Source organism: Canis aureus, chromosome 26 (genome assembly GCF_053574225.1).
Source record: "Canis aureus isolate CA01 chromosome 26, VMU_Caureus_v.1.0, whole genome shotgun sequence".
Lineage (NCBI taxonomy): Eukaryota > Metazoa > Chordata > Mammalia > Carnivora > Canidae > Canis > Canis aureus.
This window is the reverse complement of record NC_135636.1, coordinates 22895933-22918015: the sequence shown is the minus strand read 5'-3', so window position 1 is coordinate 22918015 and position 22083 is coordinate 22895933. Positions and strand designations below refer to the sequence as shown.

Sequence of the window (22083 nt, the reverse complement as noted above, 5' to 3'; positions counted from 1 at the left end):
CTTGATTGGGCAGAGTAATTCTGTATTTGAAACTTTGGCAATTAAGCAACTTTTGGAAAGGCAGTTCCAGGTTCCTCTCCACACTGCACATCCTGGGGAGGTTTGTTTGGAAAGATGGGGCTTCGTCTACCCTAGGCAGAATTTCCTGGGGGACAGCAGGGGGTGGGGTGGAGGTCATTTTGTCAGAAGTGAGTGTAAGCTAGTAGAAAAAGCACACCTGGAGACTAAACCAGACAAAAGGGGCCACTTGAAATGCCGTCTTTTCAGGGAACCAGGGAGAATTTGGTTGTTTCAGGCTGGTAGAAAGTGAGGAATTGAAGTCCATTGATTCACTTGTGGGGGGTAGGGCGAAGACTTGCCCCTTCCCCTCCCACTTGGGGTCTTTACTTGCCAGAAATTGCCAGGCAGGCTGACTCGGTAGGGCTGCACGAGGGCTGCACATGCAGGCTCGAAAGGCCGCTTGAGCAGAGTCAGGTTTTAAGATGGAGTCTTGGTAGAGATCGACTTGGAATGTTTTCTTTCTGCTGTGCAGAATAATTTAAAAAACCCTTCCCCTTGGAGATAGAGCAACGTTTGAGTCTTCTGTGTATTTTTGTGCCTGCATCGCTGTTGAAGGTAACAAAGGGTCTGTATAAAGCACCCTTTGAACTAGAAAGAAGCCTCAAGGCTCTACAGCCTCTTTGTGCCTGGGGGAGGGAGATCTGGAGGGAAGGTTCCAAGGGTCAGAAGGGAAGGGTCCAGGGCCTAGGGCCACCCGAGGGCCAGGCCTGGTCGCTAAGGGAGGAGGGCTGGATCCCTTGGCACCTCCTGTGTTGGCCACGTGGGGGCAGCAGAGGCATGTGCCACCTGTGGGCAGCAGCTTCCCACCGGCGCCCCTTCACGCACTTGGGCATCTGTGGGTTGTTGGTGCTGCCAGCCTGGCACAGGCAGCAGAACTGGGGGGATCCTGCGGGGATGGGACTTGTGGCCTCCGGGTGGTGATTGGCTTCTCTGCTGCTGCCACCCCTGTGGGGCTTGGGGTCCTCAGCCGGAGGCCCCTCTAATCCTGTCCCTCAGCCCTCAGACGCTTGCTTGGAGGCCCCACATTCTGCGCAACCTCCAAAGAGAGTGTCACTGCCTACTCGCTGATGCACAGAGAAGGTAGTGGAGGGAGGGAGGGAGCCCGCTTCCTAGGAGCCCTGGCCCCCGCACCGCGGGCTGTGCTCACGAGGCTGTGAGCAGCCAGAGCTTCCCGCGGCTGGCCTCCCTGTAGCGTGTGTTAACCCCGACGTCACACAGCTCGGGCAGGCGGAGCCCGTCTCCTGCACAGCGCGGACCTTCCTTCCATTTCCGCGCACCCGCCCTTCCTGCCCCTGAGAAGCTGCCTCCCTGACTTCGCCGCATTCTGTGCTCAGCCGCCTCCTGTGCGCCCAGTGAGTGGCCTCTAAGCCTTCGTGCCCTCAGTTCTCACACAGCGGCCCGCTCCCGCTCGCGGTTCCCTCTGCCTCCTGGGCCGCTGCTGCCTGCGCTGTGCCGGCGGCTGCTCCTCAGAGGACACAGGCGCGGTGGCGGACCTCCCCAAGCAGTCGTCAAGGTGGTGGCCCCTCCCAGCCTTTGCCTCTGAGCTGTGGCCCCAGGCAGGGACTGCCTTCCCCTCCACCACTGAGTGTTCCCAAGGCCATCTCTGTACATTCTCTTCCCTGAGCCTGATCCCAGTTTACTGTCGCTTCACTACGTCAGGCTTGTGAGATGCTCGTAAACAAACTCCTCTCTCCAGGCACCACTGCCCCTTCCAGCAGCGCTCCTCCCAGTCTGCCCTTGAGGTAGTCCGAGGGTCCCCTTCCATGTGTGAGGGGCGGCCTGAACCAAGACTGGGGCAAGAGACGGCGCAGAGGGCTGAGTGCTGGGACGTGGGGATTGGCTAGGATGAGGGAGTCTGGGAGGGCACCCAGGCTTGGTTGGGGAGGCTTGGCTTTGGACCATGATTCTGATACAGAAAGGCGGCTGGATATTTGGAATTCGAGATTTCAGACCTGAGAATGATGTGTATCTAGATGAGACTCTAGTGAGCGTGAAGGTAGAGTGAGAGTAACCGTTACAAGATGGGCAGAGAAGGAAAAGGCTGCAGAGAAAGTGGTCCGAGAAGGGGCTGGCAGGGTCTGCAGCCCCGGCTGCTGGAGAAGAGTTGTTCTCCAGGCACCTGCATCCAGAGGGGGTTTAAGAAGTGGCCCAGATTTGTGGCAGGGCCAGGGATGGCCTTGAGGGGAGCGCTTTCCCCCAGGCTACTAGGTCAAAGCTGACCTGCAGGGACCCTAGTGAGGGGTGGTGAGGGGCAATGGCAGTTGCCACAGGATGGCTTTGGTCCAAGAGGTGTTTTCTTCTAACAGAATACGAATATTTGCGAGCCTGAGCTGTAGCTAGAGGGGGAACATGTGGGCTAGTCCACCACCTCAACCCCCTTGAGCACTGTGGTCCATACTGGTTAGAGCACTAGTGTGTCCAGCCATATCTGCAGTGCTGAAGTCAGGGTGGCAGGTAGGCCCTTGACCTCTTTCTCCCTGTGACCTGGTGCTCTCCTCACCCTTGACCCCGCAACCCCACCCCATGGGAAGTGCAGGCCACAAACTCTTTCATCACAATCCTGTGTTGTTGGTGACCAGCTCACTTTGATCAGAGCCCTTCACCTGGACTTTCCAACTCTTGCTAAACAGGCTTAAGTGGGGTGTAGATGACCTCAGGCCCCTTGGAGTTGAAGGGTACATACTCAAAAGTATTTTCAAAACCTGCTTTTTATTTACATTTAAGTCCATTACATGCATGTTTTGTTTTTAAAACAAGAGTAATTAGCAAAAAATGCATTAAAATTTTAAAATAGCAATTAAATATACAAAAATATAGCTTACAAAAAACTGCGAATGTTTAAAAATATTCTGCTGCAGAATTCTTAGTGTACAAACACGTCTATGAAACCTGAGGCTCAGCATTTCATAAACCTTTTTTTTTGAGGGAATTATACAATAATATCTAGTGAATAAAACCCAGTAGGCTAAACTAGAGGACTTAAACTACCCCCCTTGCTGGCAATGATGTCATAGAAACGCAGAGAGGACAGTTATCAGGAACACTTTGGAAGACCAGGCCCTCACCAGGAGGGACTTCCTAACACTGGCCCCACCTGCTCTAGCAGGGTCTGGGAGGGGAGGGGCACATGGAAGGCCCAGGTGCAGCTGGCCCTAGACACAGGTCCACCAGGCTTATCCTGGCACAGCGAGCAGAGGGGAGCTTCAGCAGACTACAGACAGGTCCCTTGACACTGGTGGGGACCACATGCTAGGTCCATGTCCCTGGAGCAGGATGGGTGTTCTCCCTGACCCAAGAGCTACAAAGTGAGTGCTGGATTAGTTAGCCAAGGGTGCAATGCTTGGTTTAAAAGTGGAACTGTTTGCATCTTGCAACAAGTTGGGCTATAAAGGTGAACACTGAACAAGCCCCTCTATTTCTATTTTTCTCCTAATACTCCCACTCAAATGGAAGCACATTCCATGGCTTGTGGGATCTTTCATTCGTTTTATCTACTAAAAACCACTTCCAGTTTTCAACTGCAGATTTCACCAGAATTTAGACCTGTTCATCTCTTAAGTTCGTAACAGCTAATGTGGAAGACCGTTGAACCTAGGACGAGATACTCAAGTAACAGAAGGGTGGCATTTCACATAAACTTCAAGTTTCAGATTAGGGCCCACGTTGCACTTTTAATCCTAGGGAAGGCAGGATGCCAGGGACGTAGGCGAGGACCAAAAGGCAGGAGTCCTGCCCCTTCTCACAGGAATACTTGGAGGAAGCAGCTTTATCTCCTGCAGGGGCAAAAACGGACTTTTTTTTTTTTTTTTCCTTGAAAGAAGATATGACTGGTGGAGTCATTTCTATTGTCAAATGGAGAAAATTCTATGGGAAGCATTTTCTTTTGTGCATATAGAGTGGGGAGGGAAAGGTAGCAAAACCATGACCTCAAATATGGACACTGTGTTGATCTATGGTTAATTTTGAGGAGACCATCCACCTACCTGCTTAGCATCATCTGAGACATCTTTCCCCCCTACCCCCAAACAGAAGGTTGCGTCAGGCTTCAGTTGCTGCTGTTTCTCAAACTGCTGCCTCAAAAACACAGGAGCTCGCCTAAGAAATGGCAGTTGGAGCTGGACATCACCTCCTCAGGGTTTGGCAGGGGTGGCAGGGAGCAGCTTGTTCAGGCTCCTGCAAAGGCTGCTGGACCTGAACCAGAGGCCTGCACTGCTGCTCTCAGCAATGGGGCAGAGCCTACTCTTGAGTGTCCTGTCACAAACCAGAAAGCCAGTCTGGAAACTGGTTGTGCTCACATATTATCCGAGCATGTGTGTGGTAAGGGCCGGGGAGGGATTGATGTTTCTGCTTTGTATGGAAACTAGAATTCCAGTATCTGCTGCAATCAATAAAAAGTAATGCCTTATTCAAAAAGGAATGTGATTGCAAAAACATCCCCCAGTTATGGGCTCACTTTTTATAGATACTCTGCCTTCTGGGATGGCTCTTCGCCCATTAACAGGAATGGTCCTTGGATATACTGGTCTGGTACCACATGAGTTAAAAAAAAAATTATGTACACACAAGCACATGTGTGTATTCACTGGTATATGCACAAGTGGTCACTGGAAGGATCTACATGGAACAAACTAAAAGCATTCGAAGGGTGATAAAGTTGGGCTTGCCAGGTCAGGGATGCAAGGAAGACTATGATTTGTGAACTATTCAAAAACTTAAGGAATGGCATTCAGGGAGCACTATGGGCAACGGTTCACGGAGGTGACTAGGGAAGATCTCAAGAGGAAAAGGAAGGGAGTCAGGCAAACCCAGACCCCAGGGGGAGCACGTGTCCATCAGGAGGCTCCTGCTGAGGTTCTGTTGCCACCCGAACTACTGAGGAGCCCCAGGTGACCTGCTTGATGTTGCCTATAGTAAGGAGCTTTCACAACCCCAGGCCTACTGCCCACCAGACTTGGGACACGGCTGGTCCTCACAAGAACCTGCGAAGATGCTATTAAAATTCTTAGGTGTGGATAAGGAAACCAGCTTTGAGAGGCTAACTTACATAAAGACAAATAGCTGCTGGATGGCATGGGGTGATTCAAATCACTGAGCACTTTTTCTGTCTGGAGCTCTGGGGATACCTCCCTGTGTTCATTTTGTAATTCTCAGACTTCCAGAAAATTACTACAGTTCTTCAGAATAGCTTAGAGCAGGACCAGGCCATGGAGGTGACAGGCTTTGAAGTAGGGCTGTGGAAAGGGACAAACCCTTCCTCTAATGGGCCCAAGGGACTTGGCACTGGGGAAAAGGATCTTCATTTGTTAAGACATATCATGAACAGGCTATCTGGCAAAGATAGGATGTACCCTGTATTCCTGACCCCAGACTTCCCCATGGGCCATCTGCTCCCATCTGGCCATTTCTGTCTTGTCCTGTTCCCTACCTTGGTGGGCACAAGCTACAAGGACCTTACTGGCTGGCTAAGGACAGGCCCAGCCAAATCACACTGTGGCAAAGAGAAGTGGCAGAGGACAGTATCTTAGGCCTACTCATTCAGGAATCAAGTCAGGCTGGTTTTGTTCCCTGTTTCTGAAGCCAGCTGAGTTCATCTGTACCCCTAGCAATAACTAGGTAATGATGCAGCCTCCCATGGAGTTCAGTTGGGGCTGAGTTAGGTTTTTAACCCACAGCACACAAGTAACATCCAATCTTTGACCTGCTTAAGACACATTAAGAGAAAGTAGAAAAACTGCCATGTCACCAGCCAGTGGCCCAAGAGCACAGCAGAATCCCCATGTGTCTACAGTTAACAAAAGGTCACCAACAAAAGACCGATGCGGCTAGGGTGCCTCACTGTGTTAGCCTGTGTCAAGAATACGAAGGGGTCCTTACTTCATTCTTTAAAAAAAATGTCCAGATGGAGATTTAAATTTGGCCATAGAAAGCTGTGTTTTAATCAGAATTAAAGGAAGATGTAAATTAAGTACTGGCCATTGGCAGTTTTGGCAGTGCAGAGTCCTGGAGGAGGACCCAATGTGGGGCGTGAGTGCTTCAGGTTGTGTTACTAAGAGTCGCATGAACTACTGTGAGTGGCACTAGCCATGCTGCAGTGAGACAGAGAGCCCAGAAAGGACAGTGAGTAGGAGCAGAGGAACACTGACCGCTCCACACCCAGCCCCACCCTGACGGAAGAGCTGCATTTAAAAAGCACTCTACCTCACAGGTGTCGAGGTCATGTTAATGGAACCTCAGGGGGGTTGGTGCCCAGTGGAGACTGCACAGCATTCTTGGCTTTTCTCAAACGGCCAGCCGGAACTATGCACTATGTCGACTTTGGCTTCCTGGGATACAGGGAAACAAACTCCTCATACCTCCCTACACATTCAGAGACTTGTGGGGCGGTCTCCTCATACTGATGCACAGGAATAGGAAAAGGCTGCAACCAATCGGTAATAATCCTGCTGAAACTGTGAGCTGAAATCATTTGCAGATTAAAGCACAAGAATTCCTCCTTTGAGGGGAGAAATTCTCTTTACTGTTTGAACCCCATAACGACAAGGTGAGATTTGTCCCAGGGCCATTCCATGGGAAATGGTGTTGGCCACTAATGAGGCTACTCCAGAAGCAGGCTTATTTCTCACATTGGTCACTGGAAACCTTTCACTGTAAACTGGGTGCTTTGCAGAATTCAACTCCATCGTGCTACCAACACAGAACCCAGAAATGGTGAAGGTAGCGCACGAAAGGTTCTCTTCAAGGATGCCCAACAGGCTAAGGCTTTCATATAAAGATACCCACACTTCCTTTGCCCTGTTTAAGCAGCAGCCAGTTGGCGTGCCATGAATAGGTCACACGGAGGAAACCGCCAATGCTGACCAACTGGATTTGTAATTTTCCAAGCTGGATTCTGCCCAGCACTTTCCTAGGCTCGTGGGGGATTTTCCTCCTCTGACCCCAGGCACCTGAGCCAAGGACAGGTTTCCTCTCCCATTCTAAGATGGATTCCAGGAAAAATCCCTGGAGACATGCCGTGAATAGAATAGCAAAGCTTCTTCCATCCTCTCTCCATACCATGCAGACCACATTTCCAATGAGACATTCCCACTCACCCCTGGGGCATGGAGCAGAGGCAAAGCTGTTGACTAGGAGTCCACCCTTGACAGGTGGAGGTAGAAAGCAGGGCTGTGGAAAAGAACGTTCTAGCTGACCTAAAGCCACTTCCGATAGCTAATTTGTACAGTATTCATGAATCCAAACAGATGGAGTCATTTCTAGAAACATTGGACAGAAAGCCAAAGAGCAGCATGTGTTTGCTTCTCTCCTATAAAGACACTTTCAATTACTCCTCTCCAAGTCTGAATAGTGAGGCACACACCAGCGGGTGAACCCTGCAGGAGCTTCCTGACACTATTTACAATTTCAAGGGGATCCCTGGTTTCAGAATTACATAAGGATCTTATTTCAGATGCTTTAAATTGTTAGAAAGTCACGACAGGCATTTTCTCTAAAGTAGAAACGGTAAGAGGGAAGAAAACAGGGAAGGAGGGGGCGAGGCAAGGGGGTCAGCATCCTCCCATCTCAGCAGGGCTGGGAAGACTAGTCGTTCTCAGGAAGGAGCTCCCTTTGGGAGCCCTATGAGGGGCTCACAGCAGCTCCTTACCAAGGCAGTGGGCTGAGACTAGCAGCTGCTCTGGAACCACGCTGTGTACATGGGGGCATGGGTGGCACTCTGAGGTCTCCTGGGTCACAGGGACAGCATGGGCTCAGAGGCCCAACCCTGCCTGGCTGGGGCTCCTCATGGGCAGCTTGGCTGGGGCTCATTGGGGAGTCACGGGGGTAAATAAGAGGAAATGGCTTCTGACCAGGCCTTTCTGAGCACATCTAATGTTCTTAGATGATTTGATAAGCAAGTGTTGTGAACTTGAGGGAAAAGGGGTGGCGAGGGGCACTGCTGCTCTGGTAACCAAAGCCCTTGGGTTCCAAGATGACCTTATCAAAGGAACATAATGTGAAAAGCCTTGTTGGCACTGCCTCACCAATTACTGGCAACCAGTCGTGCTTCAGCTGAGGTAACTGCTGGTTTTACTTGGCTCAGGGCCTGCCAGGAGGGTCTGCTGCTGCAAAGGCATGCATGGTCTGCATAGAAGCTCATCTGTCCACAAGGTGGGGGGTGGGGGTGGCTTTAAAGACCTGCTCTCAGTTCCCTTCTCTAACAGTTCTGTTTATCTTCCCTTCTGCTTGATAAAGATTCACCTTGATACGGAGATAAATATCTGGGAGACAGAGTAATGGCGTCAGCAAGAGACCCTCGTGAAATTTCTTGAACATAACCTGAAGGCTCATTCATCATCTGCTCCTCTTCTCTTGGCATGGGGTAGTGTCAGCGTGCTTTGGTTGTCACAAGACCCAGAAGTCTGGGTTCCCAGCTTAGCTGGCCCGAGTTCTTCATGAGGCAAGGAAGTGGCAGCTGGTGCCCCAGGTAGAGCAGCCAACACAGAGACCGCTTGTGTTCCTCCTGACTCCACATGGACATCGGATCCCGCAGCAGTTTGATCCTTGGGGGAGCTATACAATGTTCTCTGCCCCAGGCAGGGGCCCCTGTGGTGGTCCACGGTCCTGCTTACTGTGCAGCTGGGCCAGCTGCAGAACTGGCATGTTGCACAGTGGACACACCTTCCGAACCTCCAGCCACTTAATAAGGCACCTGCAGGGCAAGACAACACAGGAGGAAGATGTGAGGCCCATACTTATGGTGCCCCCTGCCCACATGCCTCATGGGTTGAACACCTCTGTCCCTTATTGCTGGGGGCCATGTGAACACCCAGGTCCCAAGCAGCTCCACCAACAGGCAGACCAGAGCCCCTAGTCTTCCAAAAGGTGATACTAAGAAACCGCAGTCAGTGTGCAATGTCCTCAAATTATCCACAACTTTTTAAAGAATGAAATATACTGAGGAGGGTGGTGGGAAGTAGAAAAAATAACTTTTTAATAGAAATAAAAAGAAAATTGTGAAAGAAGAGGGAATATTAATATGTCTGCATGGGAGATGGTCTTACGCTATTTGTATTCATAACTTTATCTTGATTTAAAATAATGATGGTTTTGATTAAAATAAGTTTTTAGTAATAGAAACTTTTGTTGGAAAGTTCCAGTTAAGTAGCTCTTTCTAGCCTGGGCTCTAAGGAGGTGTGGGCTTATCTGGCCCTGTGCCCAAAGTCCTGCCTCGTGGTCATGTTCCACCACCCGGATCCCTTATGTCACATGTACAATTGCACACCCCTCACCCTATAGAGTAGTTCAGCTTTCTGCATTATAGATCAATCATGAAGCTGTCAAGCTTGCCTGGCACTGCCCCAAGCCCACATGTTGCTTGATGTGCCTCAAACTGAGGTCCCTTTATTTTATTTTTATTTTTTAAAAAAGATTTTATTTATTTATGAGAGACACAGAGAGAGGGAGAGTGGCAGAGACAGAGGCAGAGGGAGAAGCAGGCTCCATGCAGGGAGACCAATGTAGGACCTGATCCTGGGACCCCAGGATCATGCCCCGGGCTGAAGGCATGCGCCAAACCGCTGAGCCACCCAGGCGTCCCAACTGAGGTCCCTTTAAAAAATTCCACACCAATACTCACTTTCTGTGGAAGGCATGCTTACATGGACAAATGCCCAACTCATCTCGAGGCTTGAAGTCTTCTAGACACACTGCACAGAGCTGAAAGACATATTCACAGATAAGATAAAGTGTCTGTTAGGTACTTTTGCAGGCCCCAAAGTAAAGTGCAGATCCCTGAGGCCAGCCATTTGAAGGGACTTACAAGGTTCCATAACTCCTTAAGTGAAAGAAAGAGGCTCGAATGGGCCAGGTCTTTTGAAGAAGAGTCTCCTGCTCTTCCTGTCATAGGTCTTCAAGATGATGGACAGAAGAAGATAGCAAAAGGCAGCTTCCTCTACTTCGGTGTGTCAGAAGACTCTGACTTAGGTTTATACTCAGTAGATAGGCTGAACATAATGCAATTTTCCTGTGGTGGGTGAGGGGCTGACTTTCCCAAGGAGTGCTTTACCTGTTTAGCAGCACAGCCCCTGAGGGGGACAGCTAATGCCCTGGGGCTCTCCTTTGGTTTTTCACCAAAGGTAGAAAATATAAACCATGACACAGCCTGTAGAAACATGCTTTTTATAGTTCCTGGGGCCCCTTGCATGGCCCTGTCCTGTCAGTGTCGTCGTCATATATAAAGTTATTCAATTGGGGCGCCTGGGTGGCTCAGTCAGTTAAGCTGGCTGTCTTGGCTCAGATCATGATTCCAGGGTCCTGGGATGGAGCCCCATATCTGGCTCCCTGCTCAGCAAGGAGTCTCCTCCCTCTCTCTCTGCTCCTACCCCCTGGCTCATGCTCTCTCTCTTTCTCAAATAAATCTTAAAGAACAAAACAAAAAAAGTAGCAGAGTCCTTTGCAATTAAAAAAAAAAGTTATTCAAGAAGTTAAACTTTTGAAAATGTAAGATGGGGCCAGGATCACATTCTGACAGGTGGTCAGGCTCCACTGCCTGGAAAGAGGCCTCCTTCACAATCAGGTGCTGGGTTTCAACCACTATTTCTTGGGCATATAACAGCGCCCAGGGACATTAAACATCATTGCATATACCTACTTTACAGATGAGAAACAGAGGCTCAGAGCCATAACCACCTTGACGAGTAGCCGGGCCTGGCTGAGGACTCAGGTCTGTTGCACTTATGTGCTGCTGTATCACTTGTCTCCTGCCCAAAGGTTGAACTCCTCCCTGCTTCTCTGTCCATCTCCAGGGATCCTGGTTCAACTATCATCATTTCTTGTCCATCCTGCTGACATGGCCTCCCTGTTGCTCGTTTTTTAACCTGTAACATGTAACCCAGTCTTCTTAGGTTATGTCACAAGATACATGGCTTTTGGTGCCCCACGGCCAGTGCTGTGAATGTTGGCTTTCCAGCACCCTTTTCTGGGGAGCTCACAGGGCCTTGTGTATACAGCAGCTAGGATCTTCACAGGAAGAGGAAAATAGGTAACTGTCTTATCAGGTTCAGCATTACAATGGAGATAGCAGGGGAGAAGGCAAGACAGTTGGCTTTGGCTCAGACACCCACTAGCTGTGGGACCTCTGCCATCATGATGCCTCTCAAGTTCTGTTCCTTCATCTGTAAGGTGGGGACACTACCTGCCCTACTGTCATCAGTTCAGACTGAGGGAAAGGCTGAGAAGGCAGTAAGGCAGTCTACCATTACCAGTTGTTTTTATTTAAATTTCGTGATGGGAGCACTTTTTTTTTTTTTAATTGGAGTTCAATTTGCCGACATATAGCATAACACCTATTGCTCATCCCATCAAGTGCCCCCCTCAGTGCCCGTCACCCAGTCACCCCCACCCTGGGAGCACTTTTTTAAAGGCAACTTTTGACCTTTGGAGGAAGGCTGAGAACAAGCTGTGGGTAAAGATAGGACAGTAGCAGTAGCCTTGGGGATGGTCTTTTTGGCCTTTAGCTTCCCATCTATAAAAGGGGATGACGTTCCCACTTTTTAGACTATATGAACAGACCCTTCGGCCTTAAACACCAAGCTTTCTTCCTAGCACAGGGAGGGAAAGTGGGTCAGGATTGCTGGCTCTGCTTCTGGAGATTCAGCACTGATCCTACCAAAGGGCAAGAAGTTGGTCAAGCCACTCATTTTAATTTGCTTATTTTTCAAGGATCCAAAATTAGATTTGTAGCCTTTTCAAAATGGATGATTAATGGTTATAATATACTATTATGTACTTAAATTCCAAAACCATAGACACCTGAAAAAATAAAAAAAGATAAATTCTGACATGTTAAGTGCTAAAGGTGTCCAGAAGCGAAAGGCAGTCACAAAGAGAAAAGACTCAGATCTGACTTCTCTCACAAGTTATGTGAAGGGCTGAACTAATTTTATAACTTAAAAAAAAAATTTATTTATTTGACAGAGAGCATGTGCATAAGCAGGGAGAGTGGCAGAGGGTGAAGGAGAAGCAGGCTCTCCGCTGAGTAGGGAGCCTGATGAGGGGCTCAATCCCAGGACCCTGAAATCATGACCTGAGCCAAAGGCGGATGCTTAGCTGACTGAGCCACTCAGGCACCCTCTAATTTTACAAATTTATTATTATTATTTTTAAAGATTTTATTTATTTATTCATGAGAGACACACAGAGAGAGAGAGAGAGAGAGAGAGGCAGAGACACAGGCAGAGGGAGAAGCAGGCTCCATGCAGAGAGCCTGATGTGGGACTCGATCCCGGGACTCCAGGATCACGCCCTGGGCTGAAGGCAAGTGCTAAACTGCTGAGCCACCCAGGAATCCCCTAATTTTACAACTTTATAGATCATATTTTGCAAATCGGCTTTATCTTTCAGTATTTCACTAAGATTGTTTCTCCAGTGTAATTTCCCATACCTTTTTAAAATGGAGATGTAGGTCACATAATATGCATCCCTTTAAAGTATACAATTCAGCAGTTTTTAGTATATTCACAGAATTGTGCAACTATCACCACTATGTCTAATTCCAGAACATTTCATTCCCTGCCCCCAAAGCTGACACCTATACATAGTCACTCCCCATTCCCCCTTCTCCTCAGTTCCTGGCAACCACTAATCAACTTTCTATTTTGATGGATTTTTCTATTCTGGTCATTTCCAGAATGGAATGAAATCATGAAATGCTATCATACAATATGTGGTCTTTTTTGTCTGCCTTCTTTCACTTAGCACAATTCCTTCAACATTCATTCATGGTGTATCATGAGTCAATACTTTATTCATTTTTAAAGCTAAATAGTATTGCGGATATACCATATTTTCTTATCCATTCATTTGTTGATGGCTACTTGGATTGTTTCTACCTTTTGGCTACTGTGAATAATGTTGCTTTAAACAAGTAACTTGAGTTTTTAATTTTCTGGATATGTAGCTAGGAGTAATTGCTAGATCATATGGTAACTATATTTAACTTAAAAAAATTTATAAAATTTATTTATTTGAGAGAGTGAGATAGTGAGAGAGAGCATGAGCAGGGAGGAGAGGGAGAAGTAGGCTCCCCACAGAGCAGGGAGCCCGACATGGGGCTTGATCCCAGGACTCTGGGATCATGACCTGAACCGAAGGCAGACGCTTAACCGACTGAGCCACCCAGGTGCCCCTATATTTATAATTTTGAGGAATTACTAAACAGTTTTCTAAAGTGGTTACATAATTTCATATTCCCACCAGCAGTGTAGGAAGGGTCCAATTCCTCCATATCATCAGATTATTATTATTTTTTATTATAACTATCCTAGATGGTATGAAGTGGTATTTCATTGAGGTTCTGATCTGCATTTTTCTTTTTTTTTTTAAAACCTTTATTTATTCATTCATGAGAGACACAGAGAGAGAGAGAGAGAGAGAGGCAGAGACACAGGCAGAGGGAGAAGCAGGCTCCATGCAGGGAGCCCGACGTGGGACTCGATCCCGGGTCTCCAGGATCAGGCCCTGGGCCAAAGGCGGCGCTAAACCGCTGAGCCACCCGGGCTGCCCATGATCTGCATTTTTCTAATGACTAATGATGATGTGCTTATTGGTCTGTTGTATACCTTCTTTGGAGAAATGTTCAAAATTCTTTGCCCGTTTTTTTGGTTGGGTTATTTTTCTTTTTATTATTGAGTTGTAAGAGTTCTTTTTTTTTTTTTTTTGAGTTGTAAGAGTTCTTTATAAATATTCTAGACACAAATCCCTTATCAGATAGCCAACTGATTTTGACAAAGGTGCAAAAGCATTTCAATGGCAGAAGGATAACTTTCTCAACAGAGAGTGTTGGAGCAACTGGACATCCATAGACATCAAAAGCATGATATCACCCCTAAGCATAAACAACCAAAGGAAAAAATATTGATAAACTGGAATTCATCAAACTAAAACTTTTGTTCTGCAAAAGACCTTGTTAGGATGAAAGGACTGATCCAAAATATTTACAGATCTTTTTATTTTGTAGGTTTTTTATTATTGAGTACTAAGTTTTTTTTATATTGTGGGTACTAGATTCTTATCAGATACAAGGTCTGCAAATGTTTTCTCCCTGTGGATTGTTTTTGCTTTCTTGATAATGTCCTTTGAAGTACAAGGGTTTTTAAATTTTGATGAAGTTCAATTGATCTATTTTTTTCCTTTGTCTTGTATTCTAGACATTTGAATTCCTTTGCTCTCATAATCTTTGGTGGATTTTATAGAGTTTTCAGTTTTTATAAATTTATATCATCTGCAAATATAGTTTTTTCTTCCTTTTTAGTCTGTATGCCTTTTATTACTTTTTCTTGCCTAACTGCTTAGGCAGTACAATGTTGAATAAAAGTGGTAAGAGCAGGGACATCCTCATCTTATTCTGATCTTAGGGGAGAAAGCTTTCAGTCTTTCATCATTAGCTCTGTGTTTTTCATAGATGTCCTTTATTAAGTTGAGGAAATTCCCTTCTATTCCTAGTTTGTTGAATGGTTTTATCATGAAAGAATGTTGACTATTGTCCAGTGCTTTTTCCGCATCTATTGAAGTGGTTTCTTTCTCCCTTTATCTGTTAATAGGGTGTATTATATTGGCTGATTTTCCTTTGTTGACCAACTTTGTATTCCTGGGATAAATTCCATTTGGTTACAGTATATAATTCTTTGTATATGCTTGTGGATTTGGTTTGCTAGTATTCTTGAAGATTTTTTTCACCTATATTCATAAGGGATATTGGTTTTGAGTTCTCTTTTTTTGTGATGCCTTTGTTTTTGACACTAAGGACCTGATAGAATGAGATAGGAAGACTTCCTCATCACTCTTCATTTTTTTTTTTTTTTTAAGTCAAAGAATATATCCTAAGATAATATCAGCTCTGCCAGAAGCTGGGATAGGGATATATATTTACTGACTGGTCAGTCTATAGGTACTTGAGTTTGCCCGTTTTACATGTTAAAAGTCAGAAAAGTTCTTAACTGATGGGTACCTGCAGAAAGCAGAAGGAAGGTGGTGGGTCAAGTACCTCTAAAGTAATTTTTTGCAGCTTGGGGAACAGCAGAAATTTCAAGTCTATGGGGGCAGTAAGCATCATAATGTAATGGCTCCAGACTCAAACAGATAGGGTCACGCTCTTTTGGTTTTGTTTTGTGTCCAAAATGTGTTTATTGGGATGGTTTCCCACTCATCTTGATTCAGGGTGCTTTTAGGGATGCTCTTGTCTGAAGGAGCACCCTTTTGTATGCCTTGCTTTTCCTCTTGTAGGTTGGCAGAACACAGTGGAGCAGCCAACACACAAAACTACCATTTGTGCATGGTTAAATCTGGTGGTGATTTTATAGCAACCTGGGCATATCACATCTGTGAATTAGGAAGTGGGGCTCTGCACTAGGTGCATCTTATGTTTCCTCTTTTCTTCTGGACAGGGATGGAGAAGATTCTTTGTGAGGGGCATGTTCTTGTGCGGAGATTGTCACCATGGAAAAAGCTAGAGTCACATTCTTTCTCCATGCTCAGAAGCTGGATAACACGTCCATGCCCATTCTACTTGACTTTTAAATTAAATTAATTTGTGAGAGAGCTCAGCAGGGAGCCCAATGAGGAGCTCAATCCCAGGACCCCAGGATCATGAACTGAGCTGAAGGTAGATACTTAACAGACTGAGCCACCCAGGTGCCCCTCTACTCAACTTCCTTAAATCTCAGTTTCTACAAATGCAAAATAAGGAATAATACTCTCTTATCTAAATTTTTTTTAAATGTGAGTTCCCTTGCTCTTAAAAGATAATTATATGAAGTAATGGACATCTTGATAATCTTGCCACCTTGTATGCTGATTCCATTCCATGACACAGAGATTATATCCGTAAATAAGACATGTTTGAGGAAACAATGGCTTTATGGGGACTATAGAATGTATATTGGACTAGTATCCAACTAGTGCACGATCTCTAAAATGCCTAAGAAGGCAGGCTTTGATAATTTCCAGGTGGCTGATAACAGTCTATAAATTTACCTCAAATGCAAACTGGGGAATGGAGAGTTATGTGGGGAAGACAATGTCACACAATGAAAATGACCCATAGCTCAGGTGATTCAGCCAAAATAGTTTTCTTTTATTTTTATTTTTTAAAAAGATTTTATTTATTTATTCATAAGACACACACACACACACACACACACACACACACACACACACACACACGTAGGCAGAGATACAGGCAGAGGGAGAAGCAGGCTCCATGCAGGGAGCCTAACATGGGACTCGATCCCGGGTCTCCAGGATCACGCCCTGGGCTGAAGGCAGTGCTAAACCACTGAGCCACCCGGGATGCCCAATGGTTTTCTTTAAACAGATCCTATGGTGGGCACTCAATATCATTATACCTTTCCTTGAATGGTTATGAGGGTATCACATCTTCTGCAGAGGCAACATTTCTAGTTCAGAGGAGTCATTTAAGGTTGGAATCTTTGAGAGTTATGAAAGCAACCTAAATATGGCTGTGCTATTCAGGAAAGATCCAACTTTCCTGTTCCAAACTGAAGTATAGTGGGTAGTCCTTTCAATGGTCCTTAAGTGTTTGTGTCCTTGATCCATACTCTATATACCTCATTAACTTGTAACCTTCTTTCCCATGGGATCAATGTTCCTTGATAGAAGGGAGGGACTACTATATCCTACCCACTCAATCTCTAGGGTCCTGTATACTGTCAGTACCTTCTATAGGCTTTGACAGTTATAAATAAAAAAAAATATAACATCCTGATGGGATTTTCAATGTACACAGACATAATATGACAGATATTGCATAAAGGGAAAAAGGTGAAGGTATCTGTATATGGAAGGTTTCTACATTTCAATTGAAGTGCTAAAAACCGGATTCTGAGTATTTTCTTTGTAATCCACTAAAATATTACATAGAAAAGATAAAGTCAAAATGACAATAGATTCTAAAAATTGATTACTAAAATGGATTACTAAAAATGTTCAAATAACCCAAAGAAAGCAGGAATAGGGAAAAAGAATGACAGAGGGAAAAGCAGAAGACAATACAGCCGCAGACCTAATTCCAAACATCAAAAATTGTCTAAACACACCAATTAAAACAAAGACTGGCAGAATGGGTTAAAGAAAAAAACCCCCACCATAACCCAACTTTATGCAATCTATAAGAAAACTCACTTCAAATATAATTACATAGGGTAGATTGAAAATAGAAAGATGGAAGAAGACATACCATGCAAACATTAATCAAAAGAAAGCTAGTGGTGCTATGTATTTTTTTTAAAGGAATTCATTCTTGGGATCCCTGGGTGGCGCAGCGGTTTAGCACCTGCCTTTGGCCCAGGGCGCGATCCTGGGGATCCAGGATCGAATCCCACGTTGGGCTTCCGGTGCATGGAGCCTGCTTCTCCCTCTGCCTGTGTCTCTGCCTCTCTCTCTCTCTGTGTGACTATCATAAATAAATAAAAATTTAAAAAAAAAGGAGTTCATTCTTTTTATTTTATTTTATTTTTTTTTGAGAGAGCGAGAGGGAGAAAGAAAGCGAAAGGGGGGAGAAGCAGAGGGAGAGAATCTTCAAGCAGACTCCCCACTGAGCGGGGAGCCCAACACAGGGCTTGATCTCACAACCCATGAGATAATGACCTGAGCTAAAATCAAGAGTCAGATGCTTAACTGACTGAACCACCCAGGCGCCCCAGCTGGGGGTGCTATATTAATATCAGGCAAATATTTCAAAGCAGAGAAAACCGCCAGAGATGAAGAGGGATATTACAATTTCAATAAAGGGTCAATTCATCAAGAAGACACAATCCTAAGAATCCTAAATCTGTATGCAGCTAACAGAGCCTTACACAAATAAGTAAATAAACAGAAAGACATGATGTGTTTATAGATTAGAAGATGCAACATGGTAAAGATGCCAAATTCCCCCTGATTTATACAGATTTAATGCAATACAAATCAAAATCCCAGAAGGATTTATTCTTTTTTGGAAATATAGACTAGCTGATGCGACAATTTATGTGGAAGAGCAAGGGACTAGACAAGCTATAACAGTTTTAGTAAAGAAGAATAAAGTTAGAGGAATCACACTGCCTCATTTTAAGACTTCTAATAAAACTACAGTAAGCTTTATTAGTAAATCTACATTAAGATGTGATATTGAAAAAGGAATGAGTGTATAAATCAATGGAACAGAATAGAGAATCCAGAAATAGAGTCATTAAATATGGCCATTTGATTTCTGACAAAGGAAATTTAATGGAGAAAGCAACTACTCACCAAAACTAAAGTTGGGTGACTGTGGAGAACAAATCAAAGACTAAATGCAAATAGAGAGCAGATCATAAACTAATGTCAAGACTCCCAGGCTTTTCTTGAAGAAACCGATTTGGCAACAACTGGCTTGTATTCTCCCATGGCAACAATCAGCTAGATCTGAATGCTGGCAATTTCTTTAACAGGACTTGCATGCCCCAGTGTGTCTCAGCTTCCACAGCACCCTTCTCCTTTTCTTGACACCAAGACTTCATTAGATGCCATTTATTAACCCACCTGCATGATTGTTCTATTGTTTCTCTTAGAGATCTCCTTTAGATTTATGTCTCTATGAAAAGATGGAGAAGGGACGCCTGGGTGGCTCAGCAGTTAAGCATCTGCCCAGGGTGTGATCCTGGAGTCCCAGGATGGAGTCCCACATCGGGCTCCCTGCATGGAGCCTGCTTTTCTCTCTGCCTATGTCTCTGCCTCTCTCTCTCTGTGTCTCTCATGAATAAATAATTAAAATCTCTCTAAAAAAAAAAAAAACTTGAAGAAAGGGCCTGCAATTATATATATATAAAAGATGGAGAAATAAAAACAGGGAAGACTATGGGTACTGAGAGAATTATTTTTCCTTATAGAAGGACAATATATTCTTATGTTTTGATTATGTATATAGTATTTCCTTGGCTTCACTTAGTATAAGTGTTATTTGACTCCTATACTGGTAGAAAAAGTTAAACAAAAATGATATAGTCACAGCTACAGAGCCAACTGTCTAAGAAGCTGGGGTGGGGGTGGGGGTGTCTGGGCATCTGAGTCTGCAAGGTCCCAGGAAAGCTCCCTTAGGGGAGCAATAGCCAAGAAGTAGCTGTATGACTGCAATATCAGACCCTTTTCAAGAACTTCTCAGCATATATCCCACATAACACACAGCACCCTTCTGCACCCTCCAGTGTGACTTTCTCATTTAGAGTCTCCTCTACCAGACTATTAACTGGTTAAGAGCAGAAATTAGTATTTTATGCTTCTTTGTGTGTCTGTAGTTTAGTACAGTGTCTGACATGTTTTATGTATTCAATAACTCTAAAATTATTATTATTTTTTTTGAAGAGGGGAGTGGGTAGAGACAGAGGAAGAAGGAAAGAGAAAATCCCAAGGATGCTCCACACCCAGTGTGGAGCCTGACAGTGTGGGCTCAATCTCACAACGCTAGTATCATGACCTGAGCCAAAATCAAGAGTTGGATGCCTAACCAACTGAGCCACCCAGGTACCCCAACTCTAAAATTATTTTAAAAGTAATATATTAGCGGGATCCCTGGGTGGCGCAGCGGTTTGGCGCCTGCCTTTGGCCCAGGGCGCGATCCTGGAGACCCGGGATCGAATACCACGTCGGGCTCCTGGTGCATGGAGCCTGCTTCTCCCTCTGCCTATGTCTCTGCCTCTCTCTCTCTCTGTGTGACTATCATAAATAAAAATTTTAAAAAAAGTAATATATTAGCTTATTTTCCTTCTTTAAGAATCCATTACATACAAAACTAACATCTCTTTCGATCAACTTCCCCTAATCTTTTTTCTTCTCTCCCTCCAGATAACTGTATGTCCTTTTCAAACCCAGTAAAAAATACTTTGTAGTATGCATATAAATCCTTGAACAATATAGTGTTTATTTTAGTTTACATATGTGATATAAGCATTTATATCACTTTGTGACTTGCTTTTTTGCATCCCACTAAAGATCTATCCCAATTGACACATTTACAGACAGAGCTCAATACTTAATTTTACCTATTTTATAGTACCTCATTGTATGAATCAATCACTGTATCAGGTTTCCTTCCTTCCCTCCCTCTCTTGGTGAATAATATTCCAGTATATGGTGTTTTATGTATTCACCCACCACTGACGGACACTTAACTTGTCTTTGATTTTTCACTATTGTAATTATTCACTAATAACAGTATCCATGTTGAAATTCCACATGCTTACACAGGACCAAGCTATATTATTAGGCTACAGTAATGTACACACACACACACAAGTCTGACAAAATAGTTTCATCACCAAGAAATGTAATTGGAAAGGACCAGATGAATTGCAAAAAATACAGGATTGCCCCTAGAAACAAGCTGTCGAGCAAAGTTAGGTTTTCCCAGTTACCAGTTTCAAATAATGGGGAGAGGGGATCAGTAGCTGGTCAGACTCAGCAAAATTGGAATGGGTGGGTACAAATGGGATGCTAACTTTGATACATAATGATGCAACACAATGTACTCATTCAGATAAAGACCCATTCTAAACTAGTGGATCAAACCAATAAGGAAGACTTCTGCTCATGAGGAACGTGGTTCTTTAATATTGATAACATTTGTCAGAATGTCATCTTTGTATTTATGGTCCTCAATGAGACCCCAAGCAGAAAAGAGATCATCCTCTATTACTTTATGTTAATTTGGGAAAATTTAAAAATCAAACAGTAAATGATGCTTGGGTTTAATCCAAGGTTAGGTCTAAAACACTGTAACCAACTCTTTGATAAAAAAAAATATGCAAAAAGAACAAAGGAGTAGTAGACATTTTCAAAATATTTTACAATAATATAAACCATTATTTTATTATTATTCAAATAATTTCACAAATTAACTCTCTTTGAGGAGACTGCAGTGTAGCTGCCCCACAGTTATATAAAATAGATAATGTAATGTGCAGCTTTCCAAGTCCTTGTTTTACAAACCAATTCAAAAACTCAGAGGAAGGAAGAGAAAAGGACCCTAAAATTAAAAATTCTCAACAATTATAGTCAGAAATACAAGGAGTAAAATGGAAATTCTTCCAGGCATGTGTCTGAAAGCACACAGCAGGATAGACACACACTTTTGTATTTATGTTACAAAGCATCATAACATAATGAACACCTGGAAACCAACCATGCAACTACATTAGTAGGCAATCCCAAGGAATCATATCTCCTCTTAGGTTCTTCTCTATTCTATCCTCTTGCCTTATCTCCCCGAAACCCCACCCCCATGAAGCAATCACTACCTCTTTTGTACCATTTATACAAAAGATTACTAGGAACATTTTCAAGAGTGAAATTAGTGCAAATTCGTCTTGAGTCAATGGAATATTACTCAGCTATTAGAAATGACAAATACCCACCATTTGCTTCAACGTGGATGGAACTGGAGGGTATTATGCTGAGTGAAGTAAGTCAGTCGGAGAAGGATAAACATTATATGTTCTCATTCATTTGGGGAATATAAATAATAGTGAAAGGGAATATAGGGGAAGGGAGAAGAAATGTGTGGGAAATATCAGAAAGGGAGACAGAACGTAAAGACTGCTAACTCTGGGAAACGAACTAGGGGTGGTAGAAGGGGAGGAGGGCGGGGGGTGGGAGTGAATGGGTGACGGGCACTGGGGATTATTCTGTATGTTAGTAAATTGAACACCAATAAAAAATTTAAAAAAAATTCGTCCTGAGTAGAAAACCTAATTTATATCTATTTCCTACTCATATCAGGGACAGCACATAGCATCCCTACTGTGATGAAATCTTATATTAGCACCATCTCTATTAGAAATCTTCTCATGATTGAGATTCATCTCACAATTGATTTTTATGGACCTCACTCTCAAATATTCTAGCAAGTTGATCAAAATAAGCCTAACATTTTTTAACTTCTGAAAATAAAGATGGTTAAGCATACCACAGCATACTACTTCATTAGATAACAGTTCAAGATTAAAATACTTATAGGCA

General features: G+C 44.3%; 1 protein-coding gene and 1 pseudogene across 4 annotated transcripts in view; both read right to left on the bottom strand.

The window, feature by feature from the left end:
• Window positions 1-2750: 2750 nt before the first annotated feature.
• Window positions 2751-22083, bottom strand: part of RNF24 (ring finger protein 24) — an 81850-nt gene continuing 62517 nt past the window's right edge. For 2 of the 4 annotated variants that reach the window (XM_077872340.1, XM_077872339.1), the window contains 2 exons: window positions 9674-9753; window positions 2751-8746 (listed from right to left, as the gene is read on the bottom strand). In XM_077872340.1, coding sequence (XP_077728466.1) covers window positions 8608-8746; window positions 9674-9753 — 219 coding nt within the window. In that variant the 3' untranslated portion in view covers window positions 2751-8607. Of the gene's footprint in view, window positions 8747-9673; window positions 9754-10725; window positions 10914-22083 lie in introns of all 4 variants that reach the window. The other 2 variants (XM_077872342.1, XR_013365017.1) reach the window with 2 other exon arrangements.
• On the bottom strand, window positions 10925-22083 carry LOC144298020 (small ribosomal subunit protein eS27 pseudogene; annotated as a pseudogene).